The sequence below is a fragment of the Loxodonta africana genome, chromosome 3, assembly GCF_030014295.1.
Source record: "Loxodonta africana isolate mLoxAfr1 chromosome 3, mLoxAfr1.hap2, whole genome shotgun sequence".
In the NCBI taxonomy this organism is placed as follows: domain Eukaryota; kingdom Metazoa; phylum Chordata; class Mammalia; order Proboscidea; family Elephantidae; genus Loxodonta; species Loxodonta africana.
Window position 1 is genome coordinate 129441145 of NC_087344.1, and position 27790 is coordinate 129468934.

Sequence of the window (27790 nt, forward strand, 5' to 3'; positions counted from 1 at the left end):
CACACTGCTCTGGGCACTGCTTTCTTGATGGTATGATGTCCCCCCCTCTGCTCACTTCCCTTTCCTTTTTATCTCTTGAGAGATAAAAGGTAGTGCAGGCCACATTCCAGGGAAACTCCCTTTACATTAGATCAGGGATGTGACCGGAGTAAGGGTGTTACAATCCCACCCTAATCCTCTTTAACACAAAATTACAATCACAAAAGGGAGGACAACCACACAATACTGAGAATCATGGCCTAACCAAGTTGACACATATTTTTGGGGACACAATTCAGTCCGTGACAGAGCTATATTAAAGAAATGTTCACTTAAATAAAAATTAATTCTCCTAATTTATAGAACTAAAAATTCATAATGAAGTAAAAAAATATGAATAGTAATAGAATTTATCCAGCATCTAAATACTGGCAAAACTTTACCACCCCAAATAGCTTTGACCGTAATAGAAATAATGACACCTTCAGCCATAGTACTGATAGCAGCAGAAGCAACCAGGGAGTGTGGCAAGCAAAGGCGTAAGTAACATTAGCAGGGGCATGGACAAGGGGCGCAGGAGGCATGATTAGTCCTGTGGGACATATATTGGCTAAGGTTCTGTGATTGCAAGCAACAGAAATTGATTATGGCTAACTTAAGATAAATAAATTTATTGGAAGTTTATGCTCAATATTCTATCGCTTTAATAGGTTAATTACTTTATATTCATAATAACCCAGGAAAGTACTAACAGACGGAAGAAATGAGGCTCTGAAGTAAATACATTATCTACCTGTAGCTAATATCCTATACTGCAGCTAGTAAGTAATGACTGTGGTGAGTCAAAGAAAGAGCTGTCGGCTCCTCAGAACGAGCCCCAGGATTTGAATACTAGGAACAAATGGCCAGCCCCTTCCATTTGAACGAATCGGTTCCAGCCATTTTGTATCTATGTGTCACTTTACTCAGGATCAGAGTGAAAGGACAGAATCTGATGGGATCTGTTGCATCATGAGAGCACTCCTTTGGCCAGGGAAAGAATAGCAACAGGATTGTATGTAATAGGGAAAGGGCAGTTCTCTAATAATTAGAATGCTTTTGCCAAAGAAAAACATGGGAACTGTTGCTCAAGCAAAAACAACAGATGTCACCTATAGGATTATATGGAATATTATGAAACAATTAAAATTATGTTACAATTTCATGGGCAAATGCTATAATGTTGGTTGTAAGAAACAGCATGTAAATCTCTATGTCCCTCAGTAGCCTTGGAGAACATTTAGAAGCACCTTAAAAAAAAATTTTTTTTTTTTTAACAGACCTAGAATAGTGCATGTTCTTATTGAAGACACAGGTCCTTGGTTTTTGTTTATAGTGATGTCCCTTGAGATTGAAAAGAAAGAAGAAAGATAGGAAAGAAAGAACAAAGAAGGCAGAAAGTTGATTGGTTGAAATATTATGTTTATATAAACGTGGAACTGTTTTACTATGTTTCTATTTTTACTAGAACTATGTTTCTAGGTTTACTAAACATAGAATATACTGAAAATACTTCCTTCAAAAGTTTCTAAAGTAAAAAAAAATTACATATTTAGAAAAACTAAAGCTTTAGTTATCGAAAAAACTCATCAGCCCTAACCTTTAGACTTCAGCCATGCTAAGGATCCTCTAACATAAAATAAGATAAAATTAGGTTCTCTTAATTAAGAATTTGTGATTGATTCATGTAGAAAGTTCAAATGAAGTCATCTGTATTTAGCTTAACCATTCATGAATAATGGAAATTAATGTTATAAATATGATTCCATACGGCTATATCATTTTGAAAAAACTGTTTAAAACCAACTAAAAGCAAACCTTAATATGTCATTTGCAGACAGCACTGGGTTTTTTTTTTTCCAGTGGTCTCTTGAGGATTTATGTTTTGACAGGGTAAAGATTATGAATATTTTTATTAACATCAAACATTTATTCATTATTACAATGAATAAATGATTAATAGTAATTAAATAAACCATATAAATAAAGGTTTTGCTAGTTTTACTTGAGTTACTACCTATTTATCCAAATACTTTAACTTACACATCTAAATTCTTTAATAACACTTTAAATTCACTAATTAGGCTACGCATAACCTCAGTGATAGAAATTATAGAGATAATATGGTATACTCTTGGGCATCATCATCATCTTATAAACCAAACCAAACTCACTGCCGTCAAGTCGATTCCAACTCATAGCCACCCTATAGGACGAAGTAGAACTGCCCCATAGAGTTTCCAAGGAGCGCCTAGTAGATTTGAACTGCCGACCTTTTGGTTAGCAGCCATAGCACTTAACCACAACGCCACCATGTTTTCACATAATTAACACAAAGCCTTTATATTAAAGTAAAAAAAAAAAAAAAAAACACTGCCACCCAGACAATTCTAATTCATAGCAACCCTATAGGACAGAGTAGAACCGTCCCCACAGGGTTTCCAAGGCTACAAATCTTTACAGAAGCACACTGCCACATCTTTCTCCCACACAGCGGCTGGTGGGTGCGAATTGCTGACCTTTCGGAGCTGAGCACTTAACCATTGCACCACCAGCATTCCTGATACAAAAGATTCTATGGAATCAAAGATTCTATAGAAGAACCCTGATCAAAATGGGGAAAATGCAGAACAGAATTTCAAATTCTATGGACTTCAGACTTCTTGGAGCCATGAAGGTTGGATGAACCCCTGAAACTATTGCCCTGAGATAATCATTAAACCTTAAACCAAAAAATATCCCCTGCAGTCTTCTTAAAACCAAAGAGTAGTCTAGGTTAACTAATAAAAAATGTCTGTCTTGAGCATTATGCTCTTTATGGGATCAAATTGACAACAGCAACTCAAAGGATTAGATAGGAACCTTAGGGGGTAGTTAAGTTTATTTTAACGAGGGAGGAACAACTCAGAAAAGTAGGGTGAGAATGGTTGCACAACTCAAAGAATGTAATCAATGTCACTGGATTGTACATGCAGAAACTGTTGAATTGGTGTATGTTTTGCTGTGAATATTCTCAACAACAACAAAATTAAAAAAAAAAGAAGAAAGAGCTAAAACTATAAAACTCCCAGAAAAAAAAATGGGTGTAGATCTTCATGACCTTGGGTTAGGCAATGATTTCCTATATATGGAACCAAAACCTCAAGCAAACTCAAACTAAAACAACACTGAGATTCCACTTCACACCCACTGGGGTGAGTATAACTAAAAGACAAACAATGACAAACATTGGCAAGGATGCTGATCAGTTGAAACACTCATATACTGCTAATGGAAATGGAAATGGCACAGCCACGTTAGGAATATAGTCTGTCAATTTCTGAATTCCAATCTTATGAATACACACAAGAGTAATGAAAACATGTATCCACACAGAAACTTGTACACGAATGTTCATAGCAGCATTATTCATGAAAAGCCAAAAAGTGGACACAGCTCAATGTCCGTCAACTGATGGATGGATTTATAACGTGAGGTATATCCTACAATGGAATATTATTTGGCAATACAAAGGAATGAAATACTGCTACATGCCACAACATGGATAAACCTCAAAAACATTATATGCTAAGTCAAAGAGGCCAGTCACAGAAGACCACAGATTGTATGATTTCATTTATATGCAATGTCCAGAACGAGCAAATCTACAGACATGGAATACAGAGTAGTGGCTGCCCAGGGCTGGGGATGAGGAGAGTAGAGGAAAATGGGGAGTGACTGCTAAAGGACAAGGGGTTTCTTTTAGGGATGATAAGCATGTTCTAAAATTGATTGTGGTGATGGCTGCACAACTCTGTGAATATACTAAAAACCATTGAATTGTACACTTTGAGTGGATGAATTATATGGTATAAGAATTAAATCTCAAAAAGCTGTTATATTAAAAAGAGATGACATCAGCCTCCAAAGTCAAGTCTCATATATGATAGTAATATTAGTCTCAAGACTAGGGAAGTTGTTAAATAACTCTATACATTGTACAATCCTCTAAAATATAAAGTGCAAAACAGTCCCATTTCATAATAATTTTAGTTTCAGAGACATTAAAATATAGCCACAGTTAGCAATGTGACTGTGGCTATATATTTTTTTAATTGTACTTTAGATGAGGTTTACAGAACAAACTAGTTTCTCATCAAACAGTAACACATTGTTGTATGACATTGGTTAACAATCCCACATGTCAACACTCTCCCTTCTCAACCCTGGGTTCCCTATTACCAGCTTTACTGTTCCCTCCTGCCTTCTAGTCCCTGCCCGAGGGCTGGAGCGCCCTTTTTGTCTTGTTTTGTTCCATGGCCTGTTTGATCTTTGGCTGAAGGGTGCGCCTCAGGAGTGACCTCATTACTGAGCTAAAAAGGTGTCCGGAGGCCAAACTCTCAGGGTTTCTCCAGTCTTCTGTCAGGCCCTCAAGTCTGGTCTTTCTTTTTGTGTTAGAATTTTGTTCTACATTTTTCTCCAGCTCTGTCAGGGACCCTCTACTGTGATCCCTGTCAGAGCAGTCAGTGGTGGTAGCCGGGCACCACCTAGTTGTACTGGACTCAGTCTGGTGGAGGCCATGGTAGATGCGGTCCATTAGTCCTTTGGACTAATTTTTTCCTTTTATCTTTAGTTTTCCTCATTCTTCCTTGTTCCCAAAGGGGTAAGACCAATGGAGTATTCTAGATGGCCAATCACAGGCTTTTAAGACTCCAGACACTACTCATCAAAGTAGAATGTAGAACATTTTCTTTATAAACTATGTTATGCCAATTGAGCTAGATGTTCCCCGAGACCATGGTCCCCACAGCTCTCTGCCCAGCAATTCAGTCCATCAGGGAGTTTGGATGTATCCGTGAAGCTACCATGACGTGGCTGTATTTTCTAATGGCAGTCCTAAGGTTATACTTCTTATTAGTACTCACTAAAAAAAATAAAATAAAACTTTGATTTTTTTTTAGCACAATATGTTTTTGGGACATCAGACCACAGAAAACTTTAACCCCCCAGCAGACAGAGAAAAAGAAAGAAGAAAGTATTGAAATTCCTTATGATATACCATCTACTTTTTTGCATCTAGATCTCTCCTGGAAACCTCTCACTAAGGTAAGTAACATGGGATTTATTCCATCCTAATTCACTTATGGAAACCCTGGTGGCGTAGTGGTTAAGTGCTATGGCTGCTAACCAAAGGGTCGGCAGTTCGAATCCGCCAGGTGCTCCTTGAAAACTCTCTGGGACAGTTCTACTCTGTGCTATAGGGTTGCTATGAGTCAGAATAGGCTCAACAGCACTGGGTTTTGGGAATTTGCTTATACACCCTCTCCTCACTTATGATGTATTTAGGTCCCAAAGACCAGGTTGTTATGCAAAATTGGCATTATGTGAATGGAGTATGACCACATTGCCTCACAAAATGGAAAATGACTATATCATTATATAACAGCCAAATTGCGTCCTTACCCAACCGTCAAACCACTGAGAATCATGGCCCAGCTAAGCTGACACATAACCTTAACAATCACACCCACCATTACGCTCACCTCACACCTTGGTGTTCGTTACTGCCAGACATATGTCATTAATGTGCAAAATAGTCAGATAGCAGATTTTTTACTATTGTTGTAAATTCGAAATGTCAGATAATGAGATAGTTGATACGTGAGGAGAAGGTGTATACACCATATAATATGTATACATACACAAATATGCACACGTTAAAAGTAAAGCAGCTCAAATTAACACAGGACTTTACAGTTCATGTACTCATTTAACCAGTGAATTCTTTGAATGAGAATTCTTACGATGTCTGCTTGGATCAGGCCAGAAGTCACAAGCATCCTGAACTTGAGCCTTGATATTTTCATGTATAAGCAAGTCACAACTTACAAATGGTTTATATAATATTCAAATGCATATCAGTTTCTTGAAAATTGACAGGCTCCCAGGTTATCCCAGAAAAGCTAATTTTACCTCTATTGTAGCCAAAATTCTGCATATTTTGCATATCAATGGTAGAAAATGGTATTATTGTAATGCCTATGACCAAACAAAACTGAGCAGTGGCTGAGTGAGAAATGATTTGTACTTATCTTGAATAGCAGATCTTGAAGAAAAGCAGTATTAATTTGAGAAAGACAAGCCTGTGGATATGATGGGTATAGAAAGTCTGAATAGATTTCTGAGGCTGATGGCTCTCTTTCTGTAGATGTCTAATTTTAATTCCAAACTTAAGACTTTTCTTTTCTTTTGCCTTATCACTATCAGTAGAGTTACATCCTTATGTGTTTGCTCTCAATGGAAGAATGACCACAAAGGGAAGAGAATGTTCCTGAGTTAGATGGAAAAAAACTGGAAAGAGAGGATTAGAAATTTTCTGAAGTAGAAGTGTTTGAGCTGTATCTAGTTTAAAAAAAACAAAACACCCTCAGAATAATTGCAGAGCATGTAAACATTCTGGAGGAGAAAATGGAGGAGGGGGGTGATAAAGAAAAAATGTAAAATGTAACAGTTTTCCATTGTGGCCGCTTCTGATACTCATGTGCACGCATATCCCTGAAGGGATCCATTGGTGGCCAGGTGGGTGCATAGTCCCTGCTCAGCCCCTGGAGTTTCATTTAACTGAAAGAATTAGGAAAGAGAGGAATGCACCATTATTTTTATATTAAAACTAACAGGATGGAATATAAGACATTTTTGCAAAGAAAACAACACATGAAGACTAGAGATTTTGCAGTTCTGCCCCCCAGATGAGCACCTCTTCAGTGGGAAAGTTGTAGGAACTGTGGTTTAGGTATTTTCCATGGAGAAAAGCAACTAGGAATCTGAAAGAGAAAGAGGAAGGGAGAAGGAGGCAGGAAACGGCAATCTGGAGGCAGAAGGGAGAGGCAAGGACAAATCACACAGGGATATATGGGAATAATCTTTCTTATATGTTCTCCCGAAAGTTAAGGCTGTCTAAGGGTGAAACAAGTTTAGAACACTGCCCAACCAAGATAAGCCTGAGCGAAGAGCATCTCCTTTACAGATCAGAAGGTAACTGCTTTGCTTTATTAAAAAGGTGTTTAGTAGGTTGAGTGTTAGTGGCTGATTACGTCTGAGGTGAATTGCTTGCTATGATAGTCCCCTTTGTAAAAAGTACAAAGAAAATCAAAACCCCCAATATGGAACTTTATAATAGCTATAGGGGCTTGGTGGCACAAACAATTTGCAAGTGGCTGCTAACCTAAAAGTTGGTGGTTCAAACCTATCCAGCAGCTTCATAGAAGAACGTCCTGGTGAACTGCTTCCATAAAGATTACAGCCAAGAAAACTCTATGGGGCAGTTCTACTTTGTAACACATGAGGTTGCCATGAGTCATGGGCAGACATGACAGCAGCTAACCATAACAGTAATAGCTGTGTAGCCAGCACATTAAAACTACTTACGCACACAAAAAAATTAACAAAACTCAGTCAATTCAGTTTCACAAATGTTTATTAAGCACATTTATGTATTTTTTGAAACTCATTATTTAAAAAAAAAATTTAATGAAGCCCACGTAATGAATGTTTATGCTTAAAGAATAACTCTATAGAATGGAACACACCTGAAGTCTAGCAAGTAAATTGGGAAGTACTAAGAAAGAAATTACCGTTCTCAGCCAGAATATAATAGAAAAATTAATATTTGTATAGCACCATGATAAAACTGAATAAGATAGAGCAATTCACTTTTACATGTATCTCCATTCAACCCGTTCATCTTTGTTGACATAAATGAAGGGTGCCTTATAGGAGTACAAGATTAATTCAAATAAAGGTGTGCACAAATATCTCACCTTGAGAGTGACACATGATGAAAATCTCCAAGAATAACTAGCAATTGAAATATTTTCCAAACATTTGCCTTATCAAAAGGATTTCCACTTATAAATTTTTCAGTGTTCATTTAAATAATAATAGGAAGTCTAACAAAAACATACCATGCTTGATACCCAGCTTGAGCGAAATTTCACTTTGGAGCCATGTATTTTGTAGATGTAACCCAAGAGCTCATGCTAAAAAAGGAAAAAAATGGCATCACTACGTTTTCATAGACATTTTCAAAGCAGTAAAATATGAAACATTGGATGTAATGCTTTCTGGTTTATTTGGGCCAGCTTTATTCCAGTGGGACTCTAAGGCATGTTTTTGTTTTTTTCCTCCCCTTCCTTTATTATGATTATGGTTACAATTTATTGAATTCCAGCCATGGGTCAGGCACTGTGCCAACATGGCCCATACTTTCATGTATTTAACAGATATTTATAAAGTGCTTATTTTCTGCTTAAGAAAGACATATTTGGTTAAATCAGTTCATAAAGGGATTGGAAATAAGTTTTTAAGAGGCTCACTCAGAGTCAGTGCCTAGTACTCTGTTGCCACCTAGTGGCCACAGGCCGCTCACCGTTTGCCTGCCATTTTAGGTCCGTTATAGTCTGGGCCCTTTCAGTAGTCATTTTAAGAAGCTATGAGTAGGAGTCGACTCGACGGCATTGGGTTTTTTGGGATGTTTATTTGGAAACCCTGGTGGCTAGTGGTTAAGCGCTACAGCTGCCAGCCAAAGGGCCGGCAGTTCGAATCCACCAGGCACTCCTTGGAAACTCGATGGAGGCAGTTCTACTCTGCCTTATAGGGTCGCTATGAGTTGGAATCGACTCGACGGCACTGGGTTTTTTGGTTTTCATATTTATTCTGGAAATCCTGGTGGCAGTAGCGGTTAAGTGCTATGGCTGCTAACCAAAGGGTGGGCGGTTCGAATCCGCCAGGCGCTCCTTGGAAACTCTATGGGGGCAGCTCTACTCTGTCCTATAGGGTCGCTATGAGTCGGAATCGACTTGACAGCACTGGTTTTTTTTTTTATATATTTATTCTAATGACAAAGCCTTTGCTCTAAATGGTTTTGGAATTCCTCTTTTGGAATTGCCTTCAGAACGTGTGATATTTTCTAAGCAATTAACATAGTGGTTAGGGGTGTGGATTCTGGAGTTCGTGGTCTGGGTTTGAATTCCCACACAGCAATTTATTATTTCACCAGGACAAATTACTTTACTCTTCTTTATTTCTTTTTAACCTGTTTAAAAAGAAAGGAGGAGGAAAGGGGAGTAGACAATAAAGGTAACTACACCACAGAGTATTGTGAAGATAAAGTGACTGTTAACATTAGCACTGACAACAGTACAAAGTTAACTCACAGTAAGTGTTGGCCACCAGTGTGAGCCCTTGAGCACTAACGTCTCTGAGGCTCAGTCTACTCATCCTTAAAGAAGGATTAGTGCTTAATTGCCTCAGGAGGTGTTGAACTGATGAAATAAGTCACCTAAAGCGAACACCCTGGTGCCATAGTGGTTAAGTGCTAGGGCTGCTAACCAAACGGTCGGCAGTTCGAATCCACCAGGTGCTCCTTGGAAACTCTATGGGGCAGTTCTACTCTGTCCTATAGGGTCGCTATGAGTCGGAATTGACTAGACGGAGCTGGGTTTGGTTTGGTTTTGGTTAAAGCACACAGTTTAGTGCTTGGCATATAGTATGCATACAATGTTAGCTGCAATTCTGATTACTATCCTCAATGATGGTAAATCCACGTCCTATAAGCATGACCTTGACTTTAGTAAATACCGAAAAGTTATTCCAGTCAAGCCTGAGTAGACATAGTTGATGATAACATTTTTCTCTGGCCTCATCCTCTTTAAACTATTGATGAAGCCCCTTTCCTTGTTGCTCAAACCCTACACCCCTGTGATCAGTTTTACGTGCAGGGAATTCCACATAAGCTTCAGTTTGAGAAAAGGGTCCTACTGTTAAGTTAGAAGTCCAAAAATGTTTGGACTTGCCCACCACATTGGGGAGGGAATGGGGTGGCTGTGTGTGACTACGAGCAGAAACTGAAAGCTATATTTTTTAAAAAAGATCTTTCACTGTAAATATGTGCTTTTTCTATCTATACTCCTCTGAAAGAGAAACTGTTAGCCCAGGACAAAGCAATGAAGGTAGGCGAAATGAACCCGTACCAGAATCTGGAAGCTGGGCTGGCCAATCCTCTTAAGCCAATAGAAGACTTTTCCACAAAGTTCTTTATGGGAACGGAGGTAAGTTGGAATTACCTGCTTTTAAAAGTAATACTTCTAATTACACTGAAATATATTATTGTACTCCCTATTGTACATGTGTGCTTTATGAGCACTTATAATATTTATGGAGCCCGGTGGCACAGTGGTTAAGCATTCGGCTGTTAATCGAGAGGTCAGCTGTTTGAACCCACCAGGCACTCAGCCAGAGGAAGATGTGGCAGTCTGCTTCTGTAAAGATTTATATCCCTGAAAACCCTATGGGGCAGTCCTACTCTGTCCTATAGAGTCACTATGAGTTGGAATCGACTCGACAGCAAAGGATTTGGTTTATATTTATACCATTTTCATATTTTAATATACTTATTTGCATTTAAAGTTTTAAACCTCGATGGCTCATAGTTTCACATTTGAAATGCTCCTGAACAAATGTAGAAAACCCCATAAAATTAGGTATGACCCTTTTTATCAATAATTTATTGATCAATCTACAAATGTTTGTCAAACACCTATACCATGTGGAAGAAACCATGCTAAATATTAGGTATTCCTAAGCAAATATGCTGTTTTTTAGAATAGCATGGTCTAGTAGGAAAGATAGTGAAAAACTCACTCAATTCAAAAGATAAATAACGATTATAATAACTATAATGGCTGCCATTTTTCAGCATCTATTATGATAACCAAGAGCATACATTTATTAGACATTTTTATCATTTATTAGGGTCTATATAGAGCCCCTGGGTGGCACAAACATTTAAGCACTTGACTACTAACCACAAAGTTGGTGGTTTGAACTCACACAGAGGTACCTTGGAAGACAGTCCTGACCATCGACTTCCAAAAGGTCACAGCCTTGAAAACTCTATAGAGTGGTTCTACTCTGCACGCATGGGGTCGCCATGAGTTGGAATTGACTCGATAGCAATGAATAAGAACAGGGTCCGTGCTAGGTATTTCCCAAATTATATCTCATTTAATCCCAATACTGCTATAAGGTTTATATTAGTACCCCCACTGTACAGATGAAACTGAGGCTCAGAACTTAATCCACAGTCATACAGAGTCAGAGCTGCTCTTTTGTTCATAACTCTATTTCCCTGAAATAATGGGAATTTCTCCCAGGCCATACCACCATGAGGAAATGCCATAGCTCAGTCTCATGGGAATACAATTAGTATTCACATTTTAGTATTATGAGAAGAAAAAGGGGGGGATCCATCAATTCCACATGCCTTTGAGAGCTGGCAGGCACAGCACTAGGCGCTGAGATCACAGATGGCTAGCCCAGTCCCAGTCCTCAGGATGTTCCTTGCCTTGTCAAGGAGCAGATACATGGGCAGTATGATAGATGCCTGCGCCTGTTCAGAGGCTGCATGAACTAGAAGGGGGAGATTGAGGGAGCCTCACAGAAGTGATCTGTGAGCTTGTGGGACACTGGAGGTTGAGAAGGAACCTGAAAGATCACTGTGAGGACACATTCCAAGCAGACGTAACAGCCTGAACAACATTTTGGAGTGATGAAAGTCTAAGATTTGTCTAAGGAGCTTGGGTGGTGCGAGTGGTTTGCAATTGGCTGCTACCCAAAGGTTGGCAGTTTGAACACACCCAGCAGCTCCATGGAAGAAAGGCCTGGTGATCTGCTTCCATATAGATAACAGCCAAGAAAACCCTATGGAGCAGTTCTGTTCTGTAACACATGGTGGCGCCACGAACTGGGGGCTGACTCAATGGCAGCCAACAACAACAGGATTCGTGTGGAGATTGTGGAATAGTTTGGTGTAAGAGAGGAAGATAGGCCTCGAATGCCAGGTCAATTACCAACAGGCCTTTTCTGCCATGTTCGGTAATTATTTTATAACTTCAGTTTCATACCAAAGATTTCTAAGCAGCGGAATGACACAGTGAGGTCAACTTGAGAAAGCTAAAGGACCATAAGATCTTAAAACAGAAATTTTTAAGTATGACACACCCCCATTTAAACTCTTATCAGTGGCAACTCAGCGCAACACAGATAAAATCCAAACTCTTCACACTATGGCCTGTAAGATTCTGCATAACTTGGCTCCTGCTTATCCCTCAACCCATCTGCACCGTTCTCCCTCTGATTCACTCCAACTGCTCTGATTTTTCTCACATTCTTCTTATACATCAAGCTCTTTCCTGCCTTTACAGCCCTTGCTTTGCTTGGAACTTCTTTATCCATCATTCCAAAAAACCAAATCAAACCCAGTGCTGTCGAGTCGATTCCTACTCATAGCGACCCTATAGGACAGAGTAGAACTGCCCTGTAGAGTTTCCAAGGAGCGCCTGGCAGACTTGAACTTCTGACTCTTGGGTTAGCAGCTGTAGCACTTAACCACTACGCCACCAGGGTTTCCATCCATCATTCAGTTGATATTTATTGAGCATTTAACATATGCTAGGCACTGTTCTTGGGCCTGGGGGTGTAGCAGTGAACAAAACAGATAAAATTCCTTGCCCTGTGGGGCTGACACTCTAGTGGGATGCTCTTCTCCCAACTCTTGATGTGGCTGAGCCTCCTACTTTGGAGATGGTGGTTAAGGAAGGCCCTCTAGACTACAAACACTCTGGTGGAGGGCTAAGGTGGAGGGAGTGGAACCCTGGAAGCAGAGAGGTCGGGAAGGGAGACCAACCCAGGGCCTGTGCAGTGGGGCTGAGAATGTCCACACAGGTGAGTGTGTGAGTAGCACTGTCAGACTGGTGACTGCATGGGGACAGGTGTGAAGTTTTCTAGCTGGGTGACTAACTGGCATAATGGGAACTCAACACATGCTTATTAAATTTATCCAAACTCTTCCCCTGTGACTTGATTCCTTCTCGCTGTTCCACGTACCAGCTGTGAGACCCAGGAGATTTTAAGAGCTCTCTTATAGGGCTATGGTGAGGGTTGGGGATTATGCTCATAAAACTACTGACAACTGCAGCAAGCACTTTGTGCTCAGTAAATGGTCCTTAGGAGGGAGAAGTGCCAGCACTGCGCAAAGTGCCTCACAGGGCAGCAGACTAGCAATACCTTTACTGGTCTGTATCCTCCCTTAACCTTTAAGATGGCTATAGACAACAAATGAAATACATTTTACTTCTTATTTTATTTTGATAGAACTTCGTTTCCTGTTCTCAACTTTAAAAGGTAGTGAGCACCATATTATAAATTCACATTCACTCTTTCTTATTTCACAAATATTTATTAAACAGTGTCTTTGTAATGTGTTGTTGTTGTTGTTAGTTGCCATTGAGTTGATTCTGACTCATAGCGACCCTATGTACAACAGAAGGAAACACTGCCTGGTCCTGAGCCATCCGCATGATCCTTGCTATGTTTGAGCCCATTGTTGCAGCTACTGTGTTGATCCATCTCAATGAGGGTCGTCCTCTTTTTTGCTGACCCTCTACTTTACCAAGCATGATGTCCTTCTCCAGGGACTGATCCCTCCTGATAACATGTCCGAAGTCTGTGAGATGAAGTCTTGGCATCCTTGCTTCTAAGGAGCATTCTGGCTATACCTATTCCAAGACAAATTTGTTCATTCTTCTGGCAGTCCATGGTATATTCAATATTCTTCACCAACACCATAATTCAAATGTATCAATTCTTCTTCGGTCTCCCTTTTTTATCTACACTAAGTAGATAAAAACGCAACAAACTCATTTTTTTGTTCAACATTGCTGTTGTTGTTAGGTGCCGTCGAGTCGGTTCCGACTCATAGTGACCCTATGCACAACAGAACGAAACACTGCCGGGTCCTGAGACATCCTTACAATCGTTGCTATGCTTGAGCTCGTTGTTGCAGCCACTGTATCAATCCACCTTGTTGAGGGTCTTCCTCAACGAGGACGCTGTACTCTGACCCTGTGCTCTGCCAAGCATGATACTTCCTGACAACATGTCCAAAGTGTGTAAGATGCAGTCTCGCCATCCTTGCCTCTAAGGAGCATTCTGGCCGCACTTCTTCCAAGACAGATTTGTTCGTTCTTTTGGCACTCCATGGTATATTCCATATTCTTTGCCAACACCACAATTCAAAGGTGTCAACTCTTCTTCAGTCTTCCTTATTCATTGTCCAGCTTTCACATGCATATGATGTGATTGAAAATACCATGGCTTGTGTCAGGGGCACCTTAGTCTTCAGGGTGACATCTTTGCTCTTCAACACTTTGAGGAGGTCCTTTGCAGCAGATTTGCCCAATGCAATGCGTCTTTTGATTTCTTGACTGCCGCTTCCATGGCTGTTGATTGTGGATCCAAGTGAAATGAAATCCTTGACAACTTCAATCTTTTTTCCGTTTATCATGATGTTGCTCATTGGTCCAGTTGTGAGGATTTTTGTTTTCTTTATGTTGAGGTGTAATCCATTCTGAAGGCTGTGGTCTTTGATCTTCATTAGTAAGTGCTTCAAGTCCTCTTCACTTCCAGCAAGCAAGGTTGTGTCATCTGCATAATGCAGGTTGTTATTGAGTTTTCCTCCAATCCTGATGCCCCGTTCTTCTTCATATAGTCCAGTTTCTCATATTACTTGTTCAGCATATAGGTTAAATAGGTATGGTGAAAGAATACAACCTTGACGCACACCTTTCCTGACTTTAAACCAATCAGTATCCCCTTGTTCTGTTCGAACAACGGCCTCTTCGTCTATGTAAAGGTTCCTCATGTGCACAATTAAGTGTTCTGGAATTCCCATTCTTCCCAGTGTTATCCATAGTTTCTTATGATCCACACAGCTGAATGCCTTTGCATAGTCAATAAAACACAGGTAAACATCCTTCTGGTATTCTCTGCTTTCAGCCAGGATCCATCTGATGTCAGCAATGATATCTCTGGTTCCATGTCCTCTTCTGAAACCAGCCTGATTTCTGGCAGTTCCTTGTCGATGTACTGCTGCAGCCATTTTTGAATGATCTTCAGCAAAATTTTGCTTGCGTGTGATACTAATGATATTGTTCTACAATTTCTACATTTGGAATAGGCATAAATATGGATCTCTTCCAGTCAGTTGGCCAGGAAGCTGTCTTCCATATTTCTTGGCATAGACAAGTGAGCACCTCCAGTGCTGCATCTGTTGCTGAAACATCTCAATTGACATTCCAACAATTCCTGGAGCCTTGTTTTTCCCCAATGGCTTCAGAGCAGCTTGGACTTCTTCCTTCAGTACCATTGGTTCCTGATCATATGCCACCTCTTGAAATGGTTGAATATCGACTAATTCTTTTTAGTGTAATGACTGTGTATTTCTTCCATCTTCTTTTTTTTATTAACTTTTATTAAGCTTCAAGTGAACGTTTACAAATCCAATCAGTCTGTCACATCTAAGTTTACATACATCCTACTCCGTACTCCCACTTGCTCTCCCCCTATTGAGTCAGCCCTTTCAATCTCTCCTTTCGTGACAATTTTGCCAGCTTCCCTCTCTCTCTATCCTCCCATCCCCCCCTCCAGACAAGAGTTGCCAACACACTCTCAAGTGTCCACCTGATATAATTAGCTCACTCTTCATCAGCATCTCTCTCCCACCCGCTGACCAGTCCCTTTCATGTCTGATGAGTTGTCTTCGGGGATGGTTCCTGTCCTGTGCCAACAGAAGGTCTGGGGAGCATGGCCGCCGGGATTCCTCTAGTCGCAGTCAGACCATTAAGTATGGTCTTTTTATGAGAATTTGGGGTCTGCATTCCATTGATCTCCTGTTCTCTCAGGAGTTCTCTGTTGTGCTCACTGTCAGGGCAGTCATCGATTGTGGCCGGGCACCAACTAGTTCTTCTGGTCTCAGGATGATGTAGATCTCTGGTTCATGTGGCCCTTTCTGTCTCTTGGGTTCTTAGTGGTCGTGTGACCTTGGTGTTCTTCATTTTCCTTTGCTCCAGGTGGGTTGAGACCAATTGATGCATCTTAGATGGCCGCTTGTTAGCATTTAAGACCCCAGACGCCACATTTCAAAGTGGGATGCACAATGTTTTCATAATAGAATTATTTTGCCAATTGACTTAGAAGTCCCCTCAAACCATGTTCCCCAGATCCCCGCCCCTGCTCCGCTGACCTTTGAAGCATTCATTTTATTCCAGAAACTTCTTTGCTTTTGGACCAGTCCAATTGAGCTGACCTTCCATGTATTGAGTGTTGTCTTTCCCTTCACCCAAAGCAGTTCTTATCTAGTGATTAATCAATAAAAAACCCTCTCCCTCCCTCCCTCCCTCCCCCCTTCGTAACCACAAAAGTATGTATTCTTCTCAGTTTTTACTATTTCTCAAGATCTTATAATAGTGGTCTTATACAATATTTGTCCTTTTGCCTCTGACTAATTTCACTCAGCATAATGCCTTCCAGGTTCCTCCATGTTATGAAATGTTTCATAGATTCGTCACTGTTCTTTATCGATGCGTAGTATTCCATTGTGTGAATATACCACAATTTATTTAGCCATTCATCCGTTGATGGACACCTTGGTTGCTTCCAGCTTTTTGCTATTGTAAATAGAGCTGCAGTAAACATGAGTGTGCATATATCTGTTTGTGTGAAGGCTCTTGTATCTCTAGGGTATATTCCGAGGAGTGGGATTTCTGGGTTGTATGGTAGTTCTATTTCTAACTGTTTAACCTTCCATCTTCTTTTGATGCTTCCTGCATCGTTTAATATTTTCCCCTTGGAATCCTTCACTATTGCAACTCAAGCCTTGAATTTTTTCTTCAGTTCTTTCAGCTTGAGAAATGCCGAGCATGTTCTTCCCTTTTGGTTTTCCATCTCCAGCTCTTTGCACATGTCGTTATAGTACGTGATTTTGTCTTCTCAAGAGGCCTTTTGAAATCTTCAGTTCTTTTACTTCATCAATTCTTCCTTTTGCTTTAGCTGCTGGACACTCAAGAGCAAGTTTCAGAGCCTCCTCTGACATCCATCTTGGTCTTTTCTTTCTTTCCTGTCTTTTTAGTGACCTCTTGCTTTCTTCATGGATGATGTCCTTGATGTCATTCCACAGCTCGTCTGGTCTGTGATCACTAGTGTTCAGTGCATCAAATCTATTCCTCAGATGGTCTCTAAATTCAGGTGGGATATACTCAAGGTCATATTTTGGCTCCCGTGGACTTGCTCTGATTTTCTTCTGTTCCAGCTTGAACTTGTATGTGAGCAATTGATGGTCTGTTCCACAGTAGGCCCCTGGCCTTGTTCTGACTGATGATATTGAGCTTTTCCATGGTGTCTTACTACAGATGTAGTCAATTTGATTTCTGTGTGTTCCATCTGGCGAGGTCCATGCCTCTAGTCGCCGTCTATGTTGGTGAAAGAAGGTATTTGCAATGAAGAAGTCATTGGTCTTGCAAAATTCTATCATTCGATCTCCGGCATTGTTTCTATCACCAAGGCCATATTTTCCAACTACTGACCCTTCTTCTCTGTTTCCAACTTTCGCATTTCAATCGCCAGTAATTATCAATGCATCTTGATTGCATGTTCGATCAATTTCAGACTGTAGCAGCTGATAAAAATCTTCTATTCATCTTTGGCCCTAGTGGTTGGTGTGTAAATTTGAATAATAGTCGTATTAATTGGTCTTCCTTGTAGGCATATGGATATTATCCTATCACTGACAGCGTTGTACTTCAGGATAGATCTTGAAATGTTCTTTTTGACGATGAACGCCACTCCTCTTCAAGTTGTCATTCCCAGGGTAGTAGACTCTATGATTGTCTGATTCAAAATGGCCAACACCAGTCCATTTCAGCTCACTAATGCCTAGGATATCGATGTTTATGCATTCCATTTCATTTTTGACGATTTCCAATTTTCCTAGATTCATACTTCGTACATTCCAGGTTCTGATTATTAATGGATGTTCGCAGCTGTTTCTTCCCATTTTGAGTCATGCCACATCAGCAAATGAAGGTCTTGAAAGCTTTACTCCATCCACGTCATTAAGGTCAACTCTACTTTGAGGAGGCAGCTCTACCCCAGTCATCTTTTGAGTGCCTTCCAACCTGGGGGGCTCATCTTCCAGCACTATATCAATGTTCTGTTGCTATTCATAAGGTTTTCACTGGCTAATGTTTTTCAGAAGTAGACTGCCGGGTCCTTCTTGCTAGTCTGTCTTAGTCTGGAAGCTCTGCTGAAACCTGTCCTCCATGGGTGACCCTGCTGGTATCTGAATACTGGTGGCATAGCTTCCAGCATCACAGCAACACACAAGTCCCCACAGTATGACAAACTGACAGACACGTGGGGGTTTGTTCAACATGCAATCAAGTAATCAGTTTGAACCTTTACTCCCCTACTGTATTGAATTATTATTTGATTAAATTGACCTGTCATTCTGTGTTTGCTTTTGGTTACAATTAGGCTTAGCACATGCATGTGAGGTCTTTTGTCTCTTAAGTTGTCATTGAACTCATTGGGAATGTATAATATTTTTAGGAAGGTGAAGTGATATATACAGACTGGAAAATGGAAAGAGACCCTGACACTGGACGATTGATGGGTAAGTTTTGGTGACTGCCCCATTATTAATAAGAAGTTCCTTTTAAATTAACCTACCCAGAGGAATCTCACTGAGTACTGAGTAACTGAGCCTTGCTAATGGGTGGGAGGGCACCTATGGTTCTGACCATATACTTGTTGTTCCAAGGAAGGGCCTTGAGCCAGCAGCATAGTTATCACCTGGGAGCTTGCTAGAAGTACAGAATCTTGGATGCTACCCTAGGCTTACTGAATCCAAATCTGGATTTTAATAAAATTCTCCAGGTGATTTGTTTTCACACCAAAATCTGAGGACCACTGGCCTATATAATACTTAAATGACTGAGAGATTTGGACAGTTTAATTAAAAAATAACAATGCCGTCTCGGTAATTTGACACCCAGTAGCTCAACAGTGTGGAAAAATCAAAGTCAGTGTGAGATTATAAACTACATTTACAATGATCTTGAAGGCCCCAGGACAGTACAGGAGAAGTGACTACTGGACTTTCTTTTAGGGTTGAGACAGGTAGTGCCCATGTGTTTCCCTGCCCCATGGGTCCTGATGCTCTGGGCAGCTGAGCAGAGGTATGTGGGTCACGCCCAGGTGTGACAGGAATCAGAGTCAGGAGTGCAGGTCCCCAATAAGCAAACCTCCCTCTCTTTAATAGGCTCAGAGCCTTGGGATTGACTACAATTGTCGCTTCTTAGTGTAAAGCCTTGGTTTTTATCATGGCATGAAAATACATTTATACTATACTTCAAAGCGTGGAATAGCCATATGCAAAGGAAGAGGGCCCCTCCTGGGACTGCTGGACAAGTAAAGGCTGGTAATAAGGCTTCAGAATGCCACAGGCAGGAGCAGTGTGGAGGAGCAGCTAGGTTATGTTGGCAGAAGGGGACTGCAAGTGGTTGGAACAAGTGGAAATATGAGTGACTGATGAAGGGCAGAAGTCAGAGTCATAACCTGCAGAAAGCAGTTGCTGGGGCTGGGTCTTCACCTCCAAACTTCACCCCGTTCACTTTTACTGAGTCTATTTCCACAGGTAAGAGTATGCCTTAGACTTGAGAAGGCTTTCTTTGTCAGCCTAGCCTTCAGGGCAGCCATTTTAATCTCGAAGCAAAAGCATCCCTACTTTTCTTACTTGGTATCACCTGACCAGAAACCCAAATGTATGTGGACCAAATAAGTGTTATTGGTAACAATGGGGCACTAGGAGAGGAATAAGTGTGACCCAAGGGTTGGTCAAGAGCATATAGGATTTATACTCATTTTCTACTTTCCGTTCATTCCTAATTACATGATTTAAACTTGAATGTCTCAAAATTGTATAATTAAATATAATTAATTCCATTCAACTTCTTTTATGCTTATTCATAAATTACTTAGTCCATAATTCATGAATGTTTATTGAGCACCTCTGGCAGGCCAGTCTCTACCACACATCTGGGTTATAAGCTGAGGGCCTGGTGCCATGGCCTGATTGTGTACTGGTAACCCTGCTTCCTCCTGGTCACAGAAATTTTCTTCCAACCCCACATCTTCCTGGAACCAGCTTTCTAAACTTTTGAGAGGGCCTATGATAAGCGGTTTGGTTATTTGTTTTAAATAGATTCTATTTATAAAATAACCAATGATAATAAACTTAAAACTCAGAAGCTTTATGTTTGAATCTTATGGGTATTTGTTTGATCTTTCATTCATTCATCAAATCATTAGTGAGAACCGCCTTTGTGCCAGGCGGTGTGCTAGATGCTAGAGATATAGAGATGGCTAAGATATTATCCTTCCCCCAAAAGTCCCCATGATCTATTGGAAAAGTTAGATGCATAAACTAATGGTGACTTATAGTAGTGTCATTAGAACTGTACTTGGAAGCAAACCCAAAGTGATGTGGAGCCCAGGGAGGGACTGAAACTCTTGTGCTATTAAGAAAAGGTCTTACTGAAAAGAAATACAGTTGATCTGGGCCTCAAGGGGGTGAGTAGGAGTTTTCCACATGGAGAAAATGGGAAACATTCCAGGCAGAAAGAATAACATATGCAAAGGGATGGAAACCCAAAAGAACACCAGGCAATTAGGGAGCAGAGAGGAGATCTCATGACCAAAGCATAGCAATAAGGAAGGGAGCAGCGGGAGAGGTGGCAGGATCGACTTTTGGGTCCAGTTGGCAAAAAGCCTTGAATGCTTTGGACTTTATCCTAGAGCCACCAATCTAATTAGAAAATCACTCTGGCAGGAGAGCAGGGGCTGGCTTAACTGACTGGTGGGATTTATAATGAAACCAGGATGACCAGTTGCAATAGCACAGGTGAGAAATAGTGAGGATTAAGCTACAGGTGTGGTGACAGGGATGTATAGCAGAGGAAGTAGGAGAGAGAGTTAAAGGTTAACATGGCAGGGCATTGTGACCAATGGGATGTGGGTGGTAAGGAAGAAGGGTAGCTTTTAATTTCTTCGTACTTAGTTCATTCAAAAAAGTGGGAAATAGCTTTAACCACTCAATCAAATGATTATAATAATTATTTAAAATCATCAATTATTTTGTAACAAGGAAAACACTGGTTTTCCCATTGGATAATGGCTGAAATGCAATGAGAGTCAATGCATAGATGTTCTCAACGGTAAACCATGTGCTCTATTTACATTCTGTGAACTGGCAATGTTTTCCTTTGGACCTGCCAGCAGCAGTGTCTTTCATAAACACCATGTAGATTTCTTGAGTAAATGTCAATTAGAGGCAATGACTGGGACCCATCCCTCTTGGTCTGTTTGGAATCCCATGTTCTTATCATGAATACAGAACTAGGAGGGAAAAATAATTTCCTCATCTAAGAAGAGACTTCTGAAAGGCAGATTACCAACCCCCTGACTGAAGTGTGTGATGAAGAAGTTCAAATTAAACAAAATTTCTAAATAATCTAAGTGACAAGCCAGAAAATGCAGGCTGAGTGATGACAGTTCACATAATCATTTTGTATGCTCACAAACCAGCGCATGTCACATGCCCGGCACTCTTCTAAGCACTTTCCATGGATCAACTTGTTTAACCCTCACAACAACCCTATGGGCTAAGTAGTATAAGTGGCGTTGGCAGGATTTGAACCCAGGCAGTCTGGCTGCCAGAGTCCATGCTCTTAACCTCATCACTATACTGAAACCCGCATTAGATAATGACTCTGGAACAAACTACTTCTTGTTTATTGTAGTTTTGTTAAAATAACATGGCCTGTGGGCTCTGGCACTCCATTAGTAAAATTAATAATAGCTCTAGGGCAGCTGCATTCATTGGTGTATTGATGGAACATCCTTTCCCTAAGGTCTTTCAAAGAACAAAGGGAAGGAAAAGTCACTTCCCTCACCCACCCCGCCCCAGAAAGGAGAAGTTATTATAGGCCGAAAACATCTAGCATGTTATTTATTTTTTATTGTGGTAAGATACATAGAATATAAAATTTACCATTTTAACCATTTCAAAGCATACAATTCAGTGGCATTAATTATATTCACAGTGCTGTACAACTATCACCGCAATCGGGGGCCAGAACTTTCTCATCACCCCGAAAGGAAACCCCATTCCCATTAAGCAGTCACTCCTGACTTCCCCCTTCCCCTACTCCCAGTCCCTGGCAACCACTAATCTGCATTCTATCTCTATGGATTTGCCTGTTGTAGACATTTCATATACAAGGAATCATGCCATATGTGACTCTTGTGACTGGCTTCTTTCACTTAGCGTAATGTTCTCAAGGTTCATCCATGTTGAGCATGTGTCAGTACTTCATTCCCTTTTATGGCTGAATAATATTCCATTGTATGGATCTATAGTGTTTTGTTTATCCATTCATCAGTCGATGGACATTTGAGTTGTTTCTATGTTTTAGCTATTGTGAACAATGCTGCTATGAGCATTCGTGTACAAGGTTTTTTGTTTTGTTTTATGGTATTCTATTTTTAATTTATTGAGGAGCTGCCAAAATGTTTTCCACAGCAGCTGCACTATTTTACATTTTAACCAGCAATGCACGAGGGTTCCAATTTCTCCCCAACCTTGCCATCCTAGTGGGTGTAAAGTGGTATTTTATTATGGTTTTCACTTGTATTTCCCTAATGACTAATGACGTTGACCATCTTTGTGCGTGCTTGTGGCCATTTGTCTATCTATGAACATGTTATTTTAAAGTATAACCTTGATCTTTGTTGATATTGTTATCACTGGTATCATTACAGTTCTCAGAGGGCTTCCAGGCGCCTGCCCTACCCTGCTTACCAGGTGAGCTGGTGTCTGGGGAAGCCCCTCTAGCCCTAAGGGCAAAAGCAGGTTCTGAGAATCTGGGGCAGCAGCAGGAAGAAAGCCTCTAATTCCCAGGAACCTTGCACATCACTTTAGGAATGGCCTGACTAGTATATCTTCATGCTCTCTTCAAGATGAGGCTTGGGCTGGAGGAAAATTGCTCTTTTATTTTTATTTTTTTCTAATCCAGAAGAGCTATATTTAAATTTTTTCATTTATTTATTTTTACTTTATAAGCTTTTTAGAAGATTCAGTAACTCTTTTTGTATATGATGCCCCATTCAGTGTTCTGGCGGGGTGGGGGGAGGGTCGGGTAACAGCGCTCACATAGCAATTAATATGATAAGATTTCTGAATAAGTTTGTGGTTTTAGTAGAAAGTAGCCCAGCACTGTGGTTCAGCCTCAACAGGATTATTTGTTTATGGCCATCACTGGGACTGCGCTTGTGGCAAGGAACGGGGAGCGAAGCGTCCAGCTCCACAGTACAGCTGGGCCTGGGGATTAGGAGGGGCAGGAGGAAACCCAAGCAATGGCTGGGTAAAGAGATCTCAGAGGTTTGGGGCAGGGACTAAACAGTACTCTTGCTGTTAACATCCAAACTGTTCCTTCTCTAGTGATTCCAGTTGCAATAAATGGAAACTCCATTGAGCCAGTTGCTCTTGTCAGAAGCGAGGCTGCCATTGGCTATACTTCCTCTCTTGCTCCCTTCCCATTTAAGCCGTCTCCGAGTCCTGGCAATGCCAGCTCCCAAGTATTTCTTGACCATCCACTCTTCTCCATTGCACCTAATCTAAGCCACCATCATCTCTCACCAGGACTACCATGATGGCCTCCCATCGACTCCCTTCTTATGCTTTTACCTCCCTCTAATCCAGTCTCCTCTCAGCAGCCAGAGAATCTTTTGGAAAAATCTATCAGAACATCTCACTTTTAAGCCTAAAAGACTCATGAACACATACTGTACTTAGAATATAATCTAATCTCTTTTCCTACAAGGCTCTGAGTGATCTCCACCTACCTTTCTTCTACTTGTTTCATGCCTCTCACATTGTGATTACCAAACTCCAGTCAGATTGTGATTACCAAACCCCAGTCAGAATGCCTTCCTCAAACTTGTAAAAGGCACCACTTTCTCTCCTCAGGACTTTGGTGTATTGTACCCTCTACCTAAAATATTCCTCCACACCAAAATGTTCCCATGCTGCACTGTACTCAGGCCTAGACAACTCATCTTCAGAGAAGCCTTTTCTGGCCATCCAGTCTAAATTATGTCCCTTTATTATTTTTTTAGTTTTTTTTTTTTCCTTCACGGCACTCTTCAGTGTTTTATTGTATATTTTTGGGGTTGTTTGACTGTCTTTCCCATCAGACTGTAAGCTCCATTAGGGCAGAATTCTGTTTGTTCACCATTGTACAGTAGCTGGTACAAGTAGGCAATCCACCAGTATTTACTGACTGAATGAATGAGTTAAATAAATAACATAAAGAATCCCTCTATCTGACGGGGAACGGAACAGAGAACCCCTGAGGGAGAAGGAGAACAGTGGGATGCAGACCCCAAATTCTTGTAAAAAGACCAGACTTAATGGTCTGCCTGAGACTAGAAGGACCCCGGTGGTCATGGCCCCCAGACCTTCTTTTGGCCCAGGACAGGAACCACTCCCAAAGCCAACTCTTCAGACAGGGATTGCACTGGACAACGGGTTGGAGAGGGATGTTGGTTGGATCAAGTGGACACTTGAAACTATGTTGGTATATCCTGCCTGGAGGGGAGATGAAAGGGTAGAGGGGGTTAGAAGCTGGCGAAATGGACACAAAAAGAGAGAGTGGAGGGAGGGAGCGGGTTGTCTCATTAGGGGGAGAGCAATTGGGAGTATGTAGCAAGGTGTATATAAATTTTTGTGTGAGAGACTGACTTGATTTGTAAACTTTTACTTAAAGCACAATAAAAATTAAAAAAAAAAGAATCACTCTAGGCCTGAGAAGTGGCCTCAATGTAAAGTTCCTTGGACTTTTCACAAAAAGGGGAAGAGGAGCTATTAGTTGATAGTTTCATTTACCCCAACTGATCTCTGGCTCGCCACTCTTTAACTTCATTAATTGAGATCTATCTGTCCATTGGTGACCTGTCAATTCTTCCTTGTGGGGACCTAAACAGTACTGTTAAGGATGAAATGGCCTTTTCCACTCCAACAGCAAAGAAGCCAGTTCACCTCTACACTGTCCATGATGGAGCCGTCCACACTATTCAGAGGTCACCTTTTTACAAGGACATTATCCTGTCCATTGGGGGATGGAATGTGGCTATCTGGAAAGAAGGTGTTGTGGTAAGTTGCATGGAAAATGTATGAGTGGGTGTGTGGCCATTTGTTAATGAGAAAGACAAATAGAACAACAGACTGTTCTGACATAACAGTGCCTTTGGGATACTTCTTAGAAAATTAGAACAGATGGCCAGGGCTCCAGTTAGTCAGCAGAACCACTGTTAACCTTTTAAAAACAACCATTTGCTTTTCTTTCCTGAGGGAGTGAAACAACATTTACAAGTCCCTTGTTCTCTGAAAACTTATAATCTTTTCTTTGAGATATAATATATATTGTGGGCCTGGTTTTTTTGTTTTTGTGGGCCAATGACTTGCTTTTATGTTTTTTTCTCCATTTAAAATAAAAGGTGTGATGCTGATTACTGTATAAGCCCAAGGAGAAACATTTGGTCTGGCATTTTTGCTCGGTACCAGGAATATGTTGGTAGGTTCAGAAAGAGGGAGTAAGCTATGTGGTCCATTACCTGGTAGATCATGACCCATCCAGAGACACACATGTGCCAGAGGTAGTGGTGAGGCGGTGACAAGAATGTGGTGGTCAGTTAGGAAAAGCGGCTAGATCCAGGCAGAGAAACTAAACTGGAAAAATTAGACTGATAAAATCTAGCAAAGCAACGGTATGGGAGAAACACTGATTTTGGTGAGAGTTTAAACTGGTCTATCCCTTTGTGGGCAATTTGACAAGATTATCAAAATATGAAAAATGTATGTATATATAGTTCACAGCTGGAGATAGATATAGAGATATATATTCTTTGACCTAATGATTACACTTCTGGGACTCTAACACAAATACACGAAGAAATGTGGATGAATGTATGTGCGAGGATGTTGTCATTGAAACAACTGGAAACTACTTAAATGCCCATCAGCAAGAGGACATCTACTTTATACCAAATGTACTTCTGTAAAGTTTGAGGTTTTTGCTTTTGTGTTTCTTTTATTTTTAACAATGAAAAAGTATTAGTTTTGTAGTTTAAAAGAAAAGGAAAATTCAGGCAAGATTGTCCAGAGTCTCTGCAGGGGTCAGGAACCTGGCTATCCCCCGGTAAGGAGAACAGGTTTGAAGTGCTGCTTCTGAGTCCACGAATCTGTGACATTCTTCATTCCCTACAGGAGCGTTTCTTATGCATGTATTGGAGGATGAGAGGCAGCTCCATGGTCTAGTTTAGCCTCTGCAGATGTAAGTAGGTCAGTGGGTACGCCTGCTTGCCAGATGGCGCGTAGAGTGGGAAGAAAGCACATTCTGATCTTCCTTCTCCGTGAAAACCTCCCAAAGAATGCAGATGGCCCCATGGTAGAGAAAAGAGATGATCTCATGAGGCTTTAGTGGTCTACGATCCCTTCCAAACAATATTTATAAGCCATTAGATGCTTCCATTTAAAGTTATTTAGCACAAGTTTGCCAACCCTGCTGTGCATTTTCAACATGCAGCTCATAGCCAGGATTGACAAGAGTTTTCATTTGCTTTACCTGGCTACCGAAGCTGTTTCCATGGGAAGCAGACATCTGATAGCAAAATGAAGGTCTGCAGTGATAATCACCTTATAAACTTCACTTATCTAATGCCCATCAGCCTCCATAGAAATAGCAATGAACTTTAGCAGCAGTTGGATTATTAGAATGATTACAGCTTGATTTGAAGGTTTAGTCTTTTCTAAAAAGCAACTAAAGAGAAAAAGGGTGTTATGAAAACACATAGGAAAGAAAAGAGCTGAAATTATATTTTAAAAAACAAAACCCTACCATAAAAAGAAGTAAGACTCTGAATGGACATATTTTTGCTCTTATGTGATCATAGCCATCTGACTTGTACTTACAGGAAACTGCTTTAGATTCAGAATTGAAAATCATTCCGAATTTCCCTCAGATGGTAACAAAAAGACTTTGAATTTGTCTTAAAAAATTTTTTTTTTAAGAGTGGACCCCTACTTCAGTCATGCTGTGCACCAAAAAGGTACACCTCAGGGCACTGGTCCCTGACAAGGCCTGGGGTTTTCTATGTTGGACGAGAAGATGGATACATCGATATCTGGGACCTTCTGGAAAAAACCCATGAACCAGCCCAGTCACAAAACATCTGCGTAACAATGATCACCTACATCAAACCTTGGACCCTTTCTGGTATGTTAAGAGCTAACTCATTATGCCTTTTTTAGGTAACTTGGGACATTCATCTGGAAAGCTTCTAGTATTTTCTCTCAGGTTTTTGTTTTTGTCTCCTTCCCTTCCTTTCCCTTCCCTCTTGCTCTCAAATCTTGGATACAACCTGAGCTTCTCTCACTGTTGTGCTTTATCAACAATTACTTTGGAGACATGTTTAGCCTGTCAAACGGAGGCTGATTTTGAAACACACATTAGAAAACACCCTTCTCATCTTTTCCAGGCCGGACAGGGCGATCCCTAAATCTTTGCTACGTTTTGCTGTTTCTTTTCCAGACAGAATACATTTTGTTTTTTTAACTTCTCACTATAAGCCACATTTTCCCAACATTTCATCACTTTTGTGGTTCTCCCTGGACGATATCAAGCAGTCCTTTTGACAAAATCAGATGACTCTCTGAGAATGTATATCTATTTAAACTAATTTTTAAATTAATTACAAGGAAAAAATAATGTACAACCAA

The 27790-nt window shown here is 40.6% G+C and overlaps 1 protein-coding gene across 1 annotated transcript in view; it reads left to right on the forward strand.

The window, feature by feature from the left end:
- DNAI3 (dynein axonemal intermediate chain 3) overlaps positions 1-27790 on the forward strand; it is a 79171-nt gene that overhangs the window by 33105 nt on the left and 18276 nt on the right. The window contains exons 13-18 of the mRNA XM_064279961.1: positions 4959-5103; positions 6945-7032; positions 9976-10106; positions 18502-18565; positions 25035-25165; positions 27083-27287. Of these exons, the coding sequence (XP_064136031.1) occupies positions 4959-5103; positions 6945-7032; positions 9976-10106; positions 18502-18565; positions 25035-25165; positions 27083-27287 (764 nt within the window). The remainder of the gene's footprint in view (positions 1-4958; positions 5104-6944; positions 7033-9975; positions 10107-18501; positions 18566-25034; positions 25166-27082; positions 27288-27790) is intronic.